The sequence below is a fragment of the Colletotrichum acutatum genome (assembly GCF_030867785.1).
Source record: "Colletotrichum acutatum strain CBS 112980 chromosome Unknown BDZ83scaffold_32, whole genome shotgun sequence".
In the NCBI taxonomy this organism is placed as follows: Eukaryota; Fungi; Ascomycota; class Sordariomycetes; order Glomerellales; family Glomerellaceae; genus Colletotrichum; species Colletotrichum acutatum.
Genome location: NW_026849026.1, coordinates 209789 through 229137, shown reverse-complemented (window position 1 = coordinate 229137; position 19349 = coordinate 209789). Strand labels below are relative to the sequence as shown.

Here is a 19349-nt window from a genome sequence, read left to right as displayed (position 1 = left end):
ACGACCATACCCATTGGAAAATTCGGGATCCCGTCCGCTCTCCCATAGACAAGCCAATGAGGGCCGGATTAGTAGTTGGGTCGGTGACGACCAGCGAATACCTGGTGTTGTATGTCTTTTTGGTGTTTTGATATTTCTCACGATGTCAAGTGGGGTGGTTTATGGTGTTTTGGTGGAGAGGTCTGTTAGCGACACGTGGGCTCTTTTTCATCATTCAACTTATTAAATTGACTAGTTGAACTCAAGAACGCGTACCTATGTAAGTTTGAATTGAAAATGAAAGTCTTCGTTGGTCTTCAGAAGCTCGTCTACATCGCGTTGCTTCAAGACTTGAAGGTGAAATTGGTGGGTCCTGTGTTCATGACACGATCATTCCAGGCACCTAGAGAACAGCGACACTATGTTAGGCATGTAAGAAGTCCCTCTAGTATCAGGCAACATTAACTCCCCCCTTTCTTTCCATTTTCCCATTCCAAAGATTGAAATATGCGTCTTGCTCTGAATCAACATCCTACAATGAAGCTCTGTTCAAGCGGCTTGAAGTTGAGATCAGCCCGTGACATTAGGGAACCTCTAACCCCCAAAGTGGTCTAGGTTTCAGACTCACAGGCAGCTGTCCACCGAGTCTCGGACATTTTTGGCACTGTAATTGTCCGTCAGCTCCGCATAAACAGCCTGGGTGTTCGATTTAGTTAGCGATCGCATGCGATCACCCGCGATCTAAGGTATTACTCTAACAGAATGTCACAGCACTACTGCAACAAAGTCCCTATCCTGTGCTCCATGCCTGTTAGTGAGGACCCCAGACATTTCCTTCCAATGGCGCACTCGATAGCTACATCGCCAACCTCGATCTTAAGGAATGCAATCAAGTTTTGGCTCTTGTGCCGAGATTGCCTTGGGTTTGAATTCAACGATCTTCACTCACCTTGGTCATTTACATAAGCGACGACATGATTCTACGGAGCTGAACACGCCACAGTCATGTCCGATGATAGCTTCACGTTCCCGACTGATCCGACGAGCGCAGAATCGCAATTCACCCAGCAGGACCTGCAGCTCCTAGCACAATCATCGCCAGAATCGCCTCTCCGAGTTGTTGCACTCGTCGATTACGACTCATTCTATGCTCAGTATGAATCAGTCAGGCTGGGTCTGCCCCCTTCCAAGCCACTCGCAGTGCGCCAGTGGAACGCCATCATCGCGTTGAATTATCCAGCAAAGGACCGCGGGCTCAAGAGGACTATTTCGGTGGAGGAAGCCCGTCGACTCTGCCCAGACATCGTCCTTCAACACGTCCCAACTTGGAGGGAAGGCGACGATTGCTGGAGGTACAGGGCTGACGTGCTGGACAATTTGACAACAGATAAGGCCTCTCTAGATCCATATCGCGACATGTCACGAAGGACGATGAAGCTCGTGCGAAGGATTCTTCCGGCCACACCTGCGCCTACAATCGAGAGAGCCGGGGTGGATGAGTTCTACGTTGACCTGTCAGCTCAAGTCTACCAAATTCTGACGGAGCGATTTCCTGGATTGGGATCGCTCAGCAACAGCCCGGAAAAGACGCTACCATTGCCCCCGGTGGACACGTCGCTCAACTGGAAGTCGGACAAGGTGATGGATCTTCCCAATACCCGTGATCCAGAATACATACTCGATTGGGACGACGTGGTATTGAGCATTGGGGCTAGCATTATTCGCAATATCCGCAAAGAGATCAAGGCGGAACTGGAACTCACCACGTCCGCCGGCATTAGCCATAACAAGATGCTCGCCAAGGTCGCTTCTCGAATGAACAAGCCATTTGGCCAAACAATCATCAGGCGCAAATGCATCCCCACCATTATGCCGACCCTCAAAGTGACTTCGCTCTCCGGCTTGGCAAGGCAGCTTGGTCAAAAAGTCGTCAAGACGTTTGGGTCCGATGGCATACGCGACCTCCTCCAGGTCTCGCTTGCAGAGATGAGGTCAGAGTTGGGATCGCAAGATGGCCAATGGGTGTACAGGGCGATCAGAGGTGATGAGACAGGCCCAGTCAGGCCCCGGAGTGAAGTCCAGTCTTTGCTGGCTGCAAAGACCTTTGTGCCCAAAGCCGAGAACCTTCAACAAGCCAGCAAATGGCTGCGAATCTTTGCTGCGGATCTTGAGTCGCGGCTGCGCGATCTCGATCTTGATTCAGAGGTGCCTCGACGGCCCAGGACTATTGCCGTCCAACACCATATCCGGGGTCGGTTCGGCCCGACACGATCCAAGCAAGCGCCGATCCCACCGCACGTCGACATCAACCGGGAGACCATATTCAACATGCTACATGGCTTACTCAAGGATCTTACAGACCACGGGGAGTCTTGGCCGTGCTTGGGTATCTCTGTTAGCATGTCGAATCTGGAATCCGGGGTGCCTACGTCTGACCCCGGGCAGCGTATCACATCCTTCTTTACTTCACATTCCTCTCCCTCTCCTCGGAAACGAAACCGAGAAGGAGATGTGACGAACATGCATGCAGATAGCAAGAGAGTGCATGTAGCCAACGACGCATTATGCTCAGCATCGGGGAGATTGGCTACTACAAGTACCTCGGCACGGGCCGTTCAAGGTGGCCCAAGAGACGAGCAAGGACAACAATACTTGTGCCCTAAGTGTGACGAGCCTGTGCAGCCAGAAGATGTTCTCGAGCATTTGGATTGGCATGTTGCAATGGAGATCCAGAACCAGGAGAGCTGATCGTAGAAAGAAGTCGACCTCTCAAGAGTCTATGGACCCCACGACAGGGTCTCTGTCTGTGTTAGCCGTGCTCAATAGACGTAACTCTCGCCAGGTAGGAAGACACCTGTGGACGGGGTAAAAGGATAACCCATGAAATTCAAAGCCGGTCTATTGGCACGGAACTTCTGCCGAAGATTTCCTCTTCCCGTTCCTAGGGGCTCATCATGACTTGATAGCGAATAGAATTCATCGCCATGTCTACCTAGTTCAGTCACCAACGTTGCATCCAACCCGGCAAGGAGGATCAAGATCTGCCGATAGGGCTGAGTACCTTACTTCAAATAGCCTAGGCTCAGCTGTTCGAGGGTTTGATCAATGCCCATCAATGGAAACCGATGTTGTTTCGGCAGAGGAATATGTTGCGGTCCAAGAAAATGGACACGGTCAGGAGCATTGTCGTACCTTGAGTATCGTATACAGACTGGTTTTGCGCCCTCAAGCTAGGTAGGTATTGACTAACACTCAGTCAGACTTAACACTGGCGCGGCAAGGAACACCAAAATGTCACGCTCTGCCTTTATAAATACGGATTCTACATGTAGGCGAGTCTTACTCGAAACAACCCAGAACACCTCCAGTACTTTTCCCTTTCCTAATTCACGGGGTTTAGGCATTTTGAGACTTGAGTTGAAGCTCACACAACGGATGGATGATCCACTATTGTTCCCCAGACTCCGAGGGGAAAATTGCCGTTTTTGGCAAGTGGGGGAGGGGCTTGCAATCCGCGGGGTTCACAAGTCGGACGGGATGATGCCATTGCGCCGTTCCTTTGACAACTGTCCATATCAAGTAAAAGTTCGCCGAGTGTATCCCTCTTCGACAACGACGGCCCCATGTTGAACTACAGCAAACGGAAAGAAAGCAAGACTCGGGCGCTTTCGGTCCAGTTTCGGGGTCCACCGTTGAAGCCCTTCCCATCGAATTGGCTTCGGGTCATTGGCCGGCTATAGATGGAATAAGAGCTCTCTCGAGTCTGACGCGGGGTGGAATCGTGGGGGAGCTTGGGGCCGTGGTATCTATACTATGGAGGGGTCTTTGTAGGGATTGTGCGAGCTTTTAAAAGGCGACGTCTCGCCCTTGCACATCCGCCTTATTAGGCTAATCTTTTCTCGAAGCTGGACCTTTGCTTTTGCTCTTGATCTTTCTTTCTTTCTTCAAGCTCCTTTGACGTGACCAGAACTCATAAAATCTTCAAAACATCGTCATGCCCAGCATCGCTCGATTCCGCACGCTATGGGGCATTTCCCCAGGCGACAACTTCGCCAACTGGATCGCTTTGTTCCCCGATCTCAAGGCCAAGGGCTACAGTGAGTCCGCATTCGCATTACTGTAACTTGTGAAGGCCCCCTGAGCTGACCCATCCCATTCAGCCGGAGTCGAGATCGACTACAGAGACATCCCCGCCGAGCAACTACCCGAACTGAGACGCATTCTCGACCAATTCGATTTCCAGCTTGTCGCACAGTAAGCTTCAAGATTTCGCCTAACCACCAAAACCCACCTGCTCTAACGTCCCTGCTTTAGAATCATGTCCTCATGGCCCGGGTACGTGGGTCCCAGGCCACCCGGCCTGACGCCAAAAGATCACCTCGATCACTATCGCAAGCAACTCAAGCGTGCCCAAGTTCTCAAGCCTGTGAAGGTCAACGCCCAGTCTGGAAGGTACGTTCCCTCTGCCAGGTTACCGGCTGATTCTGGACGAGGACTAAGACTCGAGGAATAGCGACATCTGGACTCTAGACCAGTCCGTCGAGTTCTATCAAGGCACATTCAAGATCGACGAGGAACTGGGGTTCGCGGGGCGAGTGACGCACGAGACACACCGAAACCGATCCATGTTCAACCCGTACGCGGCAAAGTACATCCTAGAAAGAGTGCCAAAGTGAGTAGTCGCTCTCAACGATGTGCACTGAGATCTGTTTTGACAGTGGTAACTCTGCTTCAGTCTTCGCATAACCGCCGATATCTCGCACTGGGTCGTTGTGTCAGAGCGTCTGCTGGATGAGTCCGTAGAAGACCAGGAGATTCTCGAGAAGGTCATTCCCCATGTAAGTCGAATGAAGTTACCGTAACTCTAGCGCGTGGATGATGGATGTCGATACTAAAGTCCATAGATCTACCACGTCCACGCCCGCATCGGCACAACGCAGGCCTCGCAGTGCGCCGACCCTTCAGATCCCATCTATAGGCCCGAGAGGGAGTTCTTTGAGCGGTTCTGGACAAAAGTCATTCAACACAGCGCGACTCGCGGCGCCGATTACCAGATTTCGTTTACGCCTGAATACGGGTGAGTTGCACTTAGCTCCATTTCCCTTCCCACAATCATGCGAGGTGACGGAAACTTTTCTTGCTGACATTAAATACCAACGCAAGACCGTACCCGTACCACCCCTACCATAGCCCGAGAGTGTATACCGAAGTCGCCGATACTGAGGGTCTTCGCCTAGAGGGACTTTTCTTGGCGGCCTTGTAGACAGATTGCTTGCCACCAGGGCCGAGACATGGCGAGCATGATTATTTTGAGACGAGGGATACGGGAACTTACCTTTACTTCAATAGAGTCCATAGACTCACTGGCCGTGAACTTGGACTCGGTAGACATAGACAGCCTTCGATTTATTGCACCGTTTGACAGTACGGAGTGAAGTCCAGAAGATTTTATATTGCCTTTGAATCACATCCTGCTTTCTTAAAACAATTCAAAGGTGATTCAATAACCGTGCTTTTGATTCAGTTGAGCATGCCCAGGTACCTCGTTTCAATCTTTGTATTCTTGGTCGCACCCTTGACTCCAATCTTGACAACCTCACCGGGGACAATGTCTACCAAGTTATCGCTGAATACCACAGCATCATCCTCAACCTCCAACGCGACACCCTTGACGGGAACCTCGGCACTAATCTCCACCACATCACCGCCCTCTGCAAGCGTCGCCTTCAAGCTCTTGGGCTTCTGCAAGTGCAGATACTTGAGCGGCTCAGGCCAGTTGACGTACCGCGCAATCTGCTTGCCGTTCTGAATCAGGTACGCTGCGACGACGGTCTTGGCCTCGTCGCCCTTTTGCCTCACGGGGACCTCAAAGGCGGCCATCTCCGTTGACCTGTTCTCAGGTAGGACAAAGGCCTTGTCAACAGTCTCAGAGTACGTTTCCTCGCCGGTCTCAATGTCCCACGCCTTGACCAGCAAGTCAACGGTCAGGTCTTCCAGTTGCAGGTTCGAGCCCCAAATCTCAATCTGCGTCTTGGTTTCGATATCAACGCGCGTGTACTTGTCCTTGGGGTGCTTGTGCTCCGTGCGGGTGATGCCAATGGAAATTGGCGCCATCTCGCGCTTTACGGTGAAGTAAGCGTGCTTCGGGCGGAGGTAATAATCGCAGATGGCCCATGAAGTCACGGGCCAGCAATCATTGATCTGCCACACCAATGCTCCGCCACAGTATTCCCTGCCAGGACCCTTCCACTGCCTCTTCCACAGTCTGTAGGCTGAGGCCAGACATTCGGCCTGCATAAGCTGCGTACAGTAGACAAAGTGCTCCAAAGGATCGGGCGCGTAGCGGAAGTTCTCGACTAGGTACAAGGCAATGCGACGCTCGTGGCCGTCGGCCTTGTTGTGGAAGTCAACAGTCGAGGATTGAGGGTAGCGATCCGGGTCGTCTTTGCCTTTGGGCAGGTATGCATCAATGGTCTTGACCGAGGGGAATGCCTCCATGCCGAATTCTGACACGAAGCGGCCGACGAGCTTGTCGAAGTTTTGGTACTTTTCTTGTGTACCGTGCCAGACGTTCCACTGGTGAAGATCGCCGACCGTGGGGTCTCTGGTGTCCTCCCCACTCCAAGGGCTGCCAAAATGGTAGTAGGTGTCGGGGATGAGGTCTTTGCACGTATCAACGAGTATCTTTTCGTAGATGTATCGCGCAGGGAAGTCAGTCTTGAGCCAGCTCTCTGCGTCCTTGTTTGCGAAATCGTACGTCAGATTTTCGCTTTCTGCGTACTGATAGTCTTCGTTGTTGCCTGCCCAAATGACGATAGAGGGGTGGTGACGCAGCATCTTGACGTTTTCTCTCGCCTCTCTGTCGATGGACTTCAAAAGATCCGGCCAGGTAGGGTAGTTACCGCATCCGAACATGAAGTCTTGCCACACGAGGATGCCGTACTCGTCGCAGGCATCATAGAACTCCTGCTCCTCGTAGATACCACCACCCCAGACACGAACCATGAACTGGTTGCCGTCTGCCAGCAGGCGGATCCAGTCGTAGTACCTCTCCTTGCTGATGCGAGGGATAAAGTTGTCCGCAGGAATCCAGTCGCTCCCACCGCAGAAGATGGGGACGTTGTTGACTTGGAAGAAGAATGATGTTCCCGGTTGCTCCTTGACGGGTCTCTGCACCAGCTCGACTTTGCGAATACCAATCTTCTTGGACAGAGTGTCGACCTCGTCGCTGCCGCTAAGGAGGGTGGCTGTCACGGTGTACAAGGGCTGCTTGCCGTAGCGAATTGGGAACCACAGCGCAGGGTCTTGTATCTGAAAGGTTGCTGCGATATCCGCATCGGCTTTGGCATCGATCGTCTCAGAGGCCAGCGACTTGCCATCGAGTGACACATCGAAGCGGACCTTTGAGGCCTTTCCTTCTGTCGTGGCGTGAGCGACGACTTTGGCGCTCTTGAGGGAGTCGTCCACAGAGGTCTCGAAGTAAAGATCGGATAGGCGTGACTCGTAAACCTCGAGGTTAATTGGCCTCCAAGGACCGCATGTCAGAAGAGTCGGGCCCCAATCCCAGCCCTAGTAGCGTCAGTACAATCATCCTCACAACGAACGGTTACTAGAGAACGTACCCAGTGGTATTGAGCTTTCCGGACTGCAAGTCTGGAGTTGTCACCGTTCCAGCATCCCCACTTGTGATCAGGATACTTCTCGACCAGCTTCCAGCCCCGTAGGTATGCGCTGTCAAAGGTGATCTCAAGCTCGTTCTCCCCATCCTTTTTCAGGACGGATGTGACATCAACACGCTCTGGTGTAAACATGTTATCCGTTTCTAGGATTGTCTTGCCATTGAGCACAACGGTAGCAAAGGTGTCGAGACCGTCAAAGGCCAAGATTGCCTTGGCGCCTTCGGGGATGGCCTCAGAGGCGAACGTGGTCTTGTACAGCCATTGCACCTCGCCAATCCACTGGACATCAAGCTCGTTTTTGCCAATGAAGGGGTCGGGGATGACGTTGTGGTGAATGAGGTCGAGGTGGACGTTTGTTGGGAACTGACTGACGTCAAGGAGCTCGCTGTCCTCTTTGTCGGCCTGCTTGAACTGCCAGTTCTTGTCGATCGGGATGACGGTTCGTGATGCCATTGTTTGGAGGGGGCGGCGGTGGCTGGAGGTGTTAGCTGTGCTCGAGCTACGGATGAGCTCTGGATGAACGCGCATTGCGTGGGGAAACAACTAGGGATGCAATAAAGGTGTGCAGAGATGCCAATTGCAAGAGCAGCTGGGTGGGATCTCACCAAAGATAAAAGAGAAGAATCCCGGGATATTAGTAGGCGCGCGCAAAGAACGACGATGAAGTCGGGGATGAGCGCACCGAGCGCAGATGCCCCGCGGAGGATGGCGGGGTAGATGGGTACCTTGAGATAGGTACTCCGGGAGGGGGGGGGGGGCAGATCGTGGTGCTGGGTATCTTACTGTGAGAACGTCGAGTTTGAATGAGACAAGACAGTAATTTCACTCAGTTCGCAACCTCACGACGATGCGGAGCAGCGGTGAGTAAGTGGGATTGTGTAGCTGATGGTGGAAGCTCTCAAAGAATCTTCAAACCAAATGACTGTCATAAGCGTGGAAGGCTGGGGGAGGATGTGTCGTCCTCATATACTCTTCACCATCTCATCCATGCACCACCACCCTCACTCATACCAGACCGGGGAGCTCTCTCCACTTAGGCTCACCTCACCACCTCTCATCTCACCTCATCTCATGCTTTTGGTCTTTGTCAGGTAATTGAGCTTCCTCCAGTTCGTATAGCTCGCCTCACCTCGGGAACGGCGCAGAGCTATTCAAGCCAAAATATCCCTGAACTCCGACCAACATGTCCAAATCCCGGGATGAGAGTCTCCTCCAACCTCGTGCAACTTGCCTCAGTCCGAACGACGGGACGACATCCGCCGAGATGCATCTCCATTCCCTCCATGCCCGATCCATGATCCAGGGCACCTTTTCCCCCATAGGCCTTTTTCCTTGGATTTCTTGGAACCCAGCTCCCCCACACCTCCCACCTTGTCTGCCCTCACTTACCGGTATTCCCCTTCTGGTCCAAGCCAAGCACGCGCGGAGAATGAGGGACGCCTCTTTTTCTCCAACGGGCACAAGATTGTCTGTTCTCTAGGATTAGGAATGGAACATTGCTTAAAGTGTGCTGCCACGGTGTGGTTACATCCCTTGCTGGATAAAGTCAACCTGCCGGCGGGCTGCATTCGGAGGAAGCCACGCACATGGCTGCAAGACTAAGGGGTCCTGAGTGAGGTGGCCCTTTACCTCGTGCTTCTCTTCTAAGAGAGAGTCCAACTAAGATGAGACAGTCTGTGATGGCAATGGTGCTCCTCACCTAGGTAGGTACCTTGGCCGGGCTGGTTCTGACAAGAAGCCCACTGACGGCGCAGTACATATGCGCTTGGCAAGAGACCGTTCCCATCACGCCGGTATCCTCTTGGGTACAACTCGTCATGGCAAATCGGCAACTCATCCTATTCGAAGGCCTTTGTCCCAGTTCCCATAAATATCGTCAAGTCTCACCATCGGGGATATAAATCACCACCGAAGAAGTGGAGAACTGGCTCTTTACCCCAAATATCCAAAAGTTTCCCCCAATTCCACCTTGAAGACCCCTGCTCACTTCGGTGGGGTTCCTTCGCGGAGGGAGGCCCTCCGTCTTCTCTGTTGGGAATGGCCGTGGGAACCGCTGCATCATTCTCCGATGCTTCAGGGCTCGAGGATAGCCTCATGACGACCACCTTCCACGTTGTCAGTCTCCCTCGTTTTTACGATACGGCAAGAGTTTTCTTTGGTTTCGAATCACTAGCTCTCTCTCTCTCTCTCTCTTCCTCGGCCGTGTTACAAACGCATTGCATTTCTGCAGCTCGCCGTTTCGAGTTTTCAATTGTGCCGTCCTTCTCATCCTCAAGCATCACATCTCCCAAGTGGGCTTCCAGTGGGACGGATGCATTCCCGCCGTTCATCATGTACTTCACTTCATAGCCAATATCAGACTCGAGATAGTACATTTGCCAACGATCCAGGAAGCCAAAGCTCCGTCGCAAGACTGTCCAACCTACCCTTTCGATTTCAAATCCAAATCCAAATTCAAATCAGATCATACCAACAGTTCCATGTTCTCATCAGTCTACTCCTCCCAGGCGCCCGCAAAAGTCACATCATCAATACCAAAAGCACCCGCCTTGTCGGCTTATACCAAAAGGTGTCATTAACGTATGTAGTTGTGAAAGCGAAGCGTGTATGTGTGCGACCAGCCCCGATCTGGGAACGAGGTATCTATCCCGTAACGCCAGCTTCCCCCATCTTCGACCTGTGAAGCGAACGTAGCTCCTTCGTCAAGCAAAATCAGATACAACGCTAATCTCGGACCCTCGAGCCCGTAGTATCCCGGCCCTGTGATGGACCATCCCTTGGAAAATAAAGACTCCTCGCAAAACTCCACGCCCAAAAATACCAACCGGCAAGAATCCAAGTTTCGTCTCTTCTCTTCCACCATACGGCAAGAACACCTCAGCAGCAGTTGCCCCCTCTTCGTCGGTTCGACAACGTAAAGACTTCTTCCCAGTCTCTCAGCCCCCAATTTGCGCCGCTGCGCGTGTTTCGTCGGCCTCTTCGTCTGCGGACACCTCCTGCCGCTTCGTCGAGTGTCGCGCCAGTCATGGAACTCTTGATGCTCGCGCCGTCGCTGGCTCCCGCATTCCATCCTCCTCCGTATCCATCGCCGTATTGAATGCCACTCATCGGGTCGTCCGGATCAATATCGCCCAACTCGATCTTGGTAAGGATCATTCTCGCGAGCCTCGCAAAGATTTCGTCAACATTTTCGCCGTTGAACGCGCTCGATTCCATCACGACCGGGATCCCGACCGTCCCTGCCCATCTGTTCGCATCCGCATTACTGACTTCACGCCCTTCCGGCGCCTCCGTGGCCTTCTGCTGCGTGCCGAGCGATGGCAGACTTGTCCCCGTTGATCCGACGGAGCCGTTTGCAAAGTACGACATGGAACCGACGCTGCTCGGTGTTGGCGGAGGAAGGCTTGTATCGATAAGTTGATCGGACGCGAGATCGAGCTTGTTGCCAACTAAGAGGCAGGATAGATTCGGGGATGCTAGTGCGCGCGCGTCATTGAGGAAGGGCTGTAGACCGCGGAAGCTGCTGTGATTTGTCACATCGTAGACGAGAATGGCCCCGGCGGCGCCTCGGTAATATGATCGCGAAACGGAGCGGAATCGTTCGGTGCCGGCCGTATCCCAAAGCTGTTGTTCCTTTAATCAGCATCGCCTTCCTTCTCGATCGCACTGTTGAGAGCTTTGAGGGCATAGCTTTGAGGGCATACCTGAAGCTTTATCCGTTTCCGCCGTGATCCGGTGCCGACTTTGATGATCTTGCTTGCAAACTCAACGCCGATAGTCTGTGACGACAGGACCCTCCACTCGTTCTTGACGAAGCGGTGAAGCAGACAGGACCTGAGATCGCGAAGAAGCGCCGTGTCAGCTGTGTGCGCGGGCCGAAGTTGGTCGCGTGCTCCCATTCGGGTGTTGATGCCACTCACTTGCCCGTTCCGCTTGGTCCCAGCAAGATAATCTTTGCCAGGTAGTCATACATGCTACCCAGCTCCTGCGTACTCCGTCAGTATGCTGTCCCATCCCATGTTACCGGTCGTTATCGGATCGGTGTTCGTTAAGGTGGATCCTCACCTGTTCGCCGGCGGTGCCGTTGCTCTCCTCGCTCGCGGCGCTGGAACGACGCGGTCTCGTCATCGTGGCGGTGGGGAATATGTGTAAGGTAAGGTAAGGTACTGCAGCGCGATGGGGTGTATCGGTCGGAAAAGTCAGGCGACAGCGGCGCAGCGGCGATAAGGCCCGGGGGGAAGCTGAATGGCGGAGGAGGAGGAGGAGGGATAGTCGTGCAGTTTGTAAGCAAAAGACGGTGACAGTTCTAGTTTGGGCCGATAACGCGCTCAAGCGCAAGTTTCGATCCGCGAAAAGCACAAAATGCTAGGCATGAAGAAAAGGAGCAAAAAAAGAATCGGCGGCCTCTGGGACTGGCGGCGACGTTGAGGTCGCAACGAGCAACAAAAAGGCGTCAGATCGGGTTTGTTGTTTCGAGTTGGGCAAGGGACGGGAAAAGGAAGATTGACGTCGCTGAGGTGCGTTCTTTGCCTGGCGCTGATTGCGTTCAGGTAGTTGGTTGGTGCAGTAAAGAGCGCTGGCAAAGCACCAAAGGTCCAGTGCTGGGCTGCAATGACGGCACACCACCACCAGACAACTGGGCCGGGCCTCCGCCGGGCTCCGCTGAGTTTGCGACATGGGATGGGGGCTCGAGCGCCAACGTCAAGCCCACCCGCGTACAGCGCACGTGCCAGAGGTGTGGCTGCTTGGAGTACGTGCCTCGGAGCCTTATCAGACGGTCCGAGACTGAATCCCATTGGTCCTGCACTCCTGTTCCAGTCCTGAGGATACGTACTGCCTCAGGTGACCCCGCCAATCGTGGCTTGACACACTCCACCTCACAATCAATGGGGTCATTCTGCTCACCGAGCCTACACCGGCTGCCGAGGCTTGACTTTGTCCCTCACCGGACTACCGAGCTTTAGTGGAGCACCCGCTGTAAGCTCTCACATCGACACCGTCCTATTTGACCTCCTTTGACATCCATCCCTCAACTGCAACGCATGTGATTTGGTTTATACTTCTTCAAAGACAAACATCATCATGAAGATCTCAGGCCATACTTTCATCATCTCTGGCGGGTAAGCATTGCATCTCAACCACTTCACAGGCTTCTCTCCATGGTCCAACTAGCCCTTCTTCCCTGATCACATGCCAATGACCACCTCGCTAACTTTCATCCCATCCCAGCGCCTCTGGTCTGGGACAGGCCTGCGTGGAGGACATATGCAACAATGGAGGTAACGTCGCTATTCTGGACATGAATGAGGATAGCGGCAATGAGCTGGTGTCCAAGCTGGGCTCATCTGCAAAGTTCTTTGTTTGCGATGTCCTGGACACCAAGAGCATCGAAGCCGCCGTCCAGGGAACCGCCGCCTGGGTGAAGGAATCCGGAAAGCCTGTAGGCGGCGTCATCCCAGCAGCCGGTGTTGGAAACCCGTCATCTGTATGCTTCCATCCCTGAGTCGACTACTACCGCCTTGTGCAGGTCTAACACTTGGGCCAGATTCTCGACCGCCATGGCGAGCCATTCGGCCTGGACGCTTGGGATTTCGTCCTCAACATCAACCTGCGCGGCACCATCGATCTAACCCGCCAAGCACTCGCTCTCATGGCAAAAAACGAACCCTCTAAGCCCGACGGCGAGCGCGGCATCGTCATCATGGTCGCGTCTTCTGCTGCCTTTGATGGCCAAAAGGGCCAGGTTGCCTATGCCGCGAGTAAAGGTGCCGTCGCGGCCATGACGCTTCCCATGACCCGTGATCTTGCCCGCTTCGGCATCCGCGTTGTCACCATCGCCCCAAGTCTATTCGAGTCACGGATGACTTCCATGATGTCCGACAAGGTCCGCGCCAGTCTCGAGCGTTCTATGGAGTTTCCCGTACGTGCGGGTAAACCTGAGGAATTCGCGGCACTAGCCCGGCATGCTATTGAGAATGTCATGCTTAACGGAACGGTGTTGAGGTTGGATGGTGGCATGCGGATGCCGAGTAAGATGTAGTCGAGTGCCATTTAATCAAGACAACCGTACATGTTCGTGCACAACATGACAGTTGGTGAACATCACTTTGAAGTCGGCTCACTACCTTGTCTACTTGCGACAGATGTAGTTGCAAGGTTGAGGAGAGTGGGATTTAAGACTACATCTTTTGCTGGCGCGAGACAACATCCTCTTACATGAAGTTACGTTATCATACAGGTCGCCGAAACAGCAACCATCCGACCATCGGAGCGAAAGCAATCCCTAGAACACTGACGGATCCGATCAAGTAGTCCTGGGCAAGGTCTTGACAGAGTTGCGAACTCATGGAGTGGATTCCAATACGAATGTCCTCTACGACACCATACAACCATCCTTTGTCGACTTCCGAATGTTGGTCAAGTGCAGCAGTAGCAGCATAGGTGGAGATCACTGTTTCTGGAATCCATAGGAGCATCGCAGTTGGAAGAGTCAAGGCGGCGGCTTTCAGACAAGACGAGACACAAATCGTAGCCTCGCCGCTGAGTATCTCTTCGTCAGATGGGAACGGGGCGATAGCGTCGAACAAAAACTTGAGGCATAAGCTCGCCACAAGATTGAAGTTGTCGCACAAGATCGTTATAGCGATGAAGCGCTGCCATGTGGCACGTCGTATGGCGAAGAGAGACGTCATAGAGGCACCATCCCTCTCATTCTCGTCAGACGTGACTAGATATGTCCAGGACAGCCGGACAGGAGCACAGGCAATTGTGGTGAGCGTCGATGCAACAACTTTTGGCAAATGTGACTCTAGCCGGGAGTAGACAACCGATTGTGCTCCCATGTAGCATGCCCAAAGGCCAAGGGAAAGCAGTTGATGTGAAAGACTGTCGCGGCTTCTAGGCGTTTTTGGGACTCCACGAGGTGGAAGTATGGTAGTGTCTGTACATGTATGTTTTGAATTGAACAAGTGCCGGGAGATCCTCCTAGTGGGGAAGAGATAGAGGAAGGGATACGGAGCCTGGTGTTTGCAAATCAGTATTTATCTCTTTGGTGGGTTGCTGGAGTAATCCTACCATGAAGTTGACCGCTCGAATAAAATGGTCATACAGTCCTAAGACTACGGTTCTCTGACCTCCCAAATTTGCAGGGTCCATCGTGAAGAACTTCTACCCCAGTATTTATTCAACGATGAAGAAATGATAGTGAACCCCTTGCACCTTGAAGCGTGTCTTAAACTATTTATAATCGAGAATCATCGCTGCTATTCTGCCTGAGGTGGTCGGAACGTATCGGGTCATCATCGCGAGTATAGTTCGCCCGGCACTATAAGTGTCCGGTCGTGACTCAACTTCAAGCGGTGAATCCCGCGATTGGAACGACACCTCCTGCGTTTCTCCATGTAGCCTTCATCAATAGAAAGTCGTTTGTTGTTTATTTCCATAACAAGATGTGCGAAAGTCGTTTTGGCGTTTTAGGCGACGACACTAAGGAGTAGTTCTGTAGGCAGGTTGCTCCAGTTGGCAGCGACAGGACCGGCCTGAAGATACTGGTAGCTTGGCTGAGTCGGCTACCTAAGGTAGGCTGCCTCAGGAGAGGGTATCAATAGACGGGGCCCAGGGCTGGCGATGCTTGAGTCCTCGATAATGACAAGATTTTATCTGTAGCATGGATGGAATTTGAAGCATTAAGAAGGCAATGTATAGATACCTGGGAGGAGATCAACGCCTCAATATTACCTTTACCTATGTTTCGAAAGGAAGTTTGCCTGCTTCAAATGAGCAACTTTTCAGGAAGTAGACCGATACCAATACTTATAAGAAGCCTGGATAGAAAGCTTAAAGATGAATGAAATCAACCTTGCACAAAGAAGAAAGGCGAAGAAGAAGGAAGGGACGAGGGCTAGTAGGAAACAAAGGGGCTACTATTGCCGTCTTTAGAGTCCTGAGTCCAACATCCAGAGTGTATACCGCATCATGAAACTAATTAGGCGAATGACTGAATACACGCATCTATATAAAATAAATTCACACCGCCTACTATAGAAGGTACGACCGGGTCACGGGTGAGTGCGCCTTCCTACTCTTTTCTGAAAACTTCCACCTCAGTCGCGACTTTGGCCTGCCACTATTCCTTTTCACCCTCACTCACCTTGGAATTTCTTCCTCTCAACTTCCATCGAGTCTTGCAAACACATCCCCTCGTGCGAGATCGTCTGTCACTTTTCCTTTCACTTTTGCTCACTTTAGTATTTCTCCTTCTCAAATTTCATTGAGTCTCGGAAATATTCGCTGCGCTCACACGCGATTGCCTCACTTTCCCATCTCACCCTCATTCTCACCCCTCGCACTTCGAGTCTTGCAAATACTTCTTCCATACGAAATCGCCTTTGATTCTATTCACATCCCGGCGACAAGATGAGTGCCATCGCTCCTATCCAATTCCCTGGCCAGCCCCCTACCGATGACGGCCGCGGCGGATTCCCCCTCCAACAGATGCCCCAAGAGCTCATCTTGGAAATTCTGCGCCAGATGGACAACAACAACATCTCTCTCGTCCCGATCTCGAACACTGGCCGACTCATGAGAAACCTCAGCATTCCCATCATCTTCCGAGTTGCCCAGATAAGCTGCGCCGAAGATGCCTTCGCCGATCATGTGATGAGGGTGTTTCGGAACAAACTCATCGTTCGTTCCATACAGTATGTCTGGTACTCTACCCACATGGCACAGGTCTGTTGACTGACAATTACTTCCTCTCAGAGTACTCAGCATCTACACAGAAGGTCCGCCAACCTCACGAACCCCCGGCCGCTTTGTTCGGATCCAAGGCCCCGTGGCCTCCTGCAGACCGTCAACTCCGACGGACCTCATGTTCCTCATCGGCAAATTGTATAATCTTCGGGAACTCCGGTTGGACTTTCGATTCAAGGCAACGGTGTCTCTCATCAGACCGCTGTCTCGGATCATGGATTCACCTCAGTGGGATCTCTCATTGGTCACTGCGTTGTCTTTCCCCGTCACGACAGACATCGGCTTCATCGTGACTGGCTTTCCGAATCTTAGAGCTTTCAGCTTTGAGGCGCCTTTGAACAGACCACTGTCCTCGATCGATGGTCTGAGCGACCTTGCAAACATACTTGGACCCCAGCTTGCATATATCCAGATCTGCAAAATGCGATGGGACGCCAGTGACTTCCAAGAGGTCCAAGCAATATTCCCCCATACATCTCGCTTGACGATGGGTGGAACTATGGCCTTTGGAGGTTCTCCGGCACGGGCGAGATGGGATCTGCAGGTAAGTCACTATTGCATTCTTTGTCTTCCTCATTGCAGGCATCATGAACAACCTGCTAATTAGTTTCGCACATTAGTTAGCAACTGGACACCTGACGCCTATGACCAACCTCAAGGTCCTTGCGCTCAGTGATGAGCGATGCCAGACTTCCTCACCTCTGGATGCGATCTTGCCGGTTCACTATCAGGCCTCGACGATGGCCAAAAAGCTACTCCCCGCCATCGGTTTCCATGATGCTAGATCCCGGAGGTACGACCAGGCTTGGAGAGTCTGGCAGAACATTCCCAACTTGGAAGTTCTCTACATCATGGACCGATCTTTCGAGGGACATTGCTTTGTTCCCGTCAAAGACAAGCAGGGACAGCTCATCGACGTCAAATTCTCGAATGCCGTGCAGAAATTCACCTGGCCTGTTGTCTGAGGACCCTAGCTCCATGTCTTTTTGGCCAAGGGGCCACGCTTACGCCCGGAAGTCTTTCTGGGCCGGTACTTTGAGGTTATTTGCGATTCATCCTGCTTTATCTGTTTCCCTGCCCAAGCACCTAATAGTTGGCCTACTAGAGGCGACATTTTGCTGTGTGGTACAAGGGCATAAGGGCTAGGTAGTGAAGTGCACAAGTGCACAAGTTGTGGCGTTCAATTGAAATGGGGTTTTATTTGGCAAAAAGAATAAGGTTCTCAGTTGCTCTTGGTGATCGGCCCTGTTTTTTGTCGGTTGTGATCTTTGTTTCCAGAGAAAGTGGCATCTCTGAGCTCGTGGCTAATCTTCGTTACTTTTTGGTTCAGTCCCCTTCTCGTCGCTTTCATGGCCTGCCTAGAGAGAACGGCGGGTGTTTGTGAATTGCCTCTCTTTATTGCTCCTCATTAAAGCAGGGAGAGGTAGAACATCCAAGGCATCCGAGGTGGTCTGGCAGGCCAAGACAAGTCAGAGAAAAACAAACCTTGGCAGCCTGAGATCCTACCTTGCTGGAAGGCTGTGATAAGTAATTGATGTGATGTGCCTACTATTCCCAGTATACGGCTTCCACTTGCCCTGAATACCTTCCCACGATGGCCAATTCCTACAACTGCCTCAACTCTTCCTCAAGTTCGAAGAGCCGCTCCTTCTCGTAGCTTCCTTCAAATTGGCCTAATACACTTGTTGTCCTGAGCCATCTGCAACATTCTCTTATATTGCCAGCCCTCGCTACTTCCTCATTTGGTGCTCATTTCTTTCCCTGGGCACTTCCCTGAGCTGACGAACATCCACTCGCCCATCAAATTCGGATTCCAACTTCTTCAAGCTATCTATCGACAAAAGTCATCTAGGAAACCACTCCTACGATGGATATTTCCAGAGGTAGCGGCTATACCGCATTCAAAGCGGTCGTTCCCACTCCCTCCCCGAGCGCCAGCCTCATGACCTTGCCTCTAGAGCTGATCATCGAGATCATCGAATTTTCCAAGCTTTCTAAAAGTCGAAGAGGCGTCTACTTTGAAGATCGGAACAGCCTCAGAGCAATGTCACGGGTCTGCAAGCTCTTCCGCGTTTTCACCATCTCTGGCCTCTTCAAGACTGTTTGTCGAACGGTGGATGAAGACGAGATCCACGCCCAACTCCAAGCCATCGAGGGAAACGCGTTGATTCTGGGTTCCATACGGTAAGTTCACGCCCAATCGTTCTCTACACTTGATTCAGCCTAATCTCTCTGAACGACGTGGCTCTCAATGTTAACGTCTCCTAAGCCACCTGTCTCTTTGCACCCAAGGCCCCGAGTGGCCTCCCACGAAGTGGCGGAATGACTACGACCCATCAATTATTCCATGTTCAAGAGCAGCAGCAGCACTTCTCGTCAAGATTTTACGCAAGACCACCCCGGAAGAAGTTAACCTTACCTTCAAATGTGGAAATAAGTCCATGGTCGCCTTCTTCCGGGCAGAGCTTGACAAGCAGAAAGCATGCCTGCAATCCGTCCGAGTCTTGACATACCCTTCATCGATCACCACCAGCTTCATCCCTCAGACATTTCCAAACCTGCGTTGCCTGAGTCTGGAAATCAACGGCTCGCCTATGCACACGGCCGGCCTCAGACTTATCGCCCCAAAGTTGAAAAGTCTTACAACGCTTGAGCTCTACAAGGCGCATTGGAGATGTGATGATCTCGAGGAAGTCGTGACGCTCTTTCCATCTATCAAGTACCTGCTCATTGATGGCGAGCTGAAGTCCACTAGAGTCTCGGTAAGTTCGTGAGCGTGACGCGCAACTATCCCCTCCCGTCAGGTTTTCCTTTGCCCCTCGTACCTGCTGCGTTTTCCAATTATGTTCATTCCCTACGTCAAGGCGAATGGTCGTCTGCGGGCACCTGTAATTCAATGCTCATAGTTCATTATAGGACATCATTCCAGTCCTCAAACAT

General features: G+C 52.3%; 7 protein-coding genes across 7 annotated transcripts; 4 read left to right on the top strand and 3 right to left on the bottom strand.

Annotated features, from left to right (window-relative positions):
* Positions 1-984: 984 nt before the first annotated feature.
* On the top strand, positions 985-2727 carry BDZ83DRAFT_740095 (uncharacterized protein; the record flags this gene model as incomplete). Its single annotated transcript, XM_060513056.1, has 2 exons — positions 985-2425; positions 2510-2727. The coding sequence occupies 2 exons, from the start codon at positions 985-987 to the stop codon at positions 2725-2727; spliced, it is 1659 nt and encodes a 552-aa protein (XP_060366535.1).
* Positions 2728-3791: 1064 nt separating this feature from the next.
* On the top strand, positions 3792-5136 carry BDZ83DRAFT_259702 (xylose isomerase TIM barrel). The gene is made up of 6 exons (XM_060501986.1): positions 3792-4076; positions 4140-4233; positions 4294-4431; positions 4493-4651; positions 4715-4817; positions 4884-5136. The coding sequence occupies exons 1-6, from the start codon at positions 3974-3976 to the stop codon at positions 5058-5060; spliced, it is 774 nt and encodes a 257-aa protein (XP_060366534.1). The 5' UTR covers positions 3792-3973; the 3' UTR covers positions 5061-5136.
* Positions 5137-5499: 363 nt separating this feature from the next.
* BDZ83DRAFT_574386 (family 2 glycosyl hydrolase) lies at positions 5500-8186 on the bottom strand (the record flags this gene model as incomplete). The annotated part of the gene is made up of 2 exons (XM_060504713.1): positions 5500-7548; positions 7602-8186. The coding sequence occupies 2 exons, from the start codon at positions 8184-8186 to the stop codon at positions 5500-5502; spliced, it is 2634 nt and encodes an 877-aa protein (XP_060366533.1).
* A 2349-nt stretch (positions 8187-10535) lies between these two features.
* Positions 10536-11786, bottom strand: BDZ83DRAFT_750848 (ras family protein; the record flags this gene model as incomplete). Its single annotated transcript, XM_060513971.1, has 4 exons — positions 10536-11282; positions 11363-11492; positions 11579-11643; positions 11724-11786. 4 exons carry the CDS (start codon positions 11784-11786, stop codon positions 10536-10538), a joined length of 1005 nt encoding a protein of 334 aa, XP_060366532.1.
* Positions 11787-12546: 760 nt separating this feature from the next.
* Positions 12547-13793, top strand: BDZ83DRAFT_259608 (short-chain dehydrogenase). Its single transcript, XM_060501984.1, has 3 exons — positions 12547-12778; positions 12888-13143; positions 13204-13793. The coding sequence occupies exons 1-3, from the start codon at positions 12741-12743 to the stop codon at positions 13696-13698; spliced, it is 789 nt and encodes a 262-aa protein (XP_060366531.1). The 5' UTR covers positions 12547-12740; the 3' UTR covers positions 13699-13793.
* On the bottom strand, positions 13794-14862 carry BDZ83DRAFT_259616 (uncharacterized protein). Its single transcript, XM_060501985.1, has 2 exons — positions 14733-14862; positions 13794-14677 (listed from the first exon to the last, which is right to left on the bottom strand). The coding sequence occupies exons 1-2, from the start codon at positions 14811-14813 to the stop codon at positions 13889-13891; spliced, it is 870 nt and encodes a 289-aa protein (XP_060366530.1). The 5' UTR covers positions 14814-14862; the 3' UTR covers positions 13794-13888.
* A 1211-nt stretch (positions 14863-16073) lies between these two features.
* Positions 16074-19183, top strand: BDZ83DRAFT_574303 (uncharacterized protein; the record flags this gene model as incomplete). The annotated part of the gene is made up of 5 exons (XM_060504704.1): positions 16074-16357; positions 16419-16957; positions 17034-17248; positions 18262-18593; positions 18679-19183. 5 exons carry the CDS (start codon positions 16074-16076, stop codon positions 19181-19183), a joined length of 1875 nt encoding a protein of 624 aa, XP_060366529.1.
* Between the last annotated feature and the right edge of the window lie 166 nt (positions 19184-19349).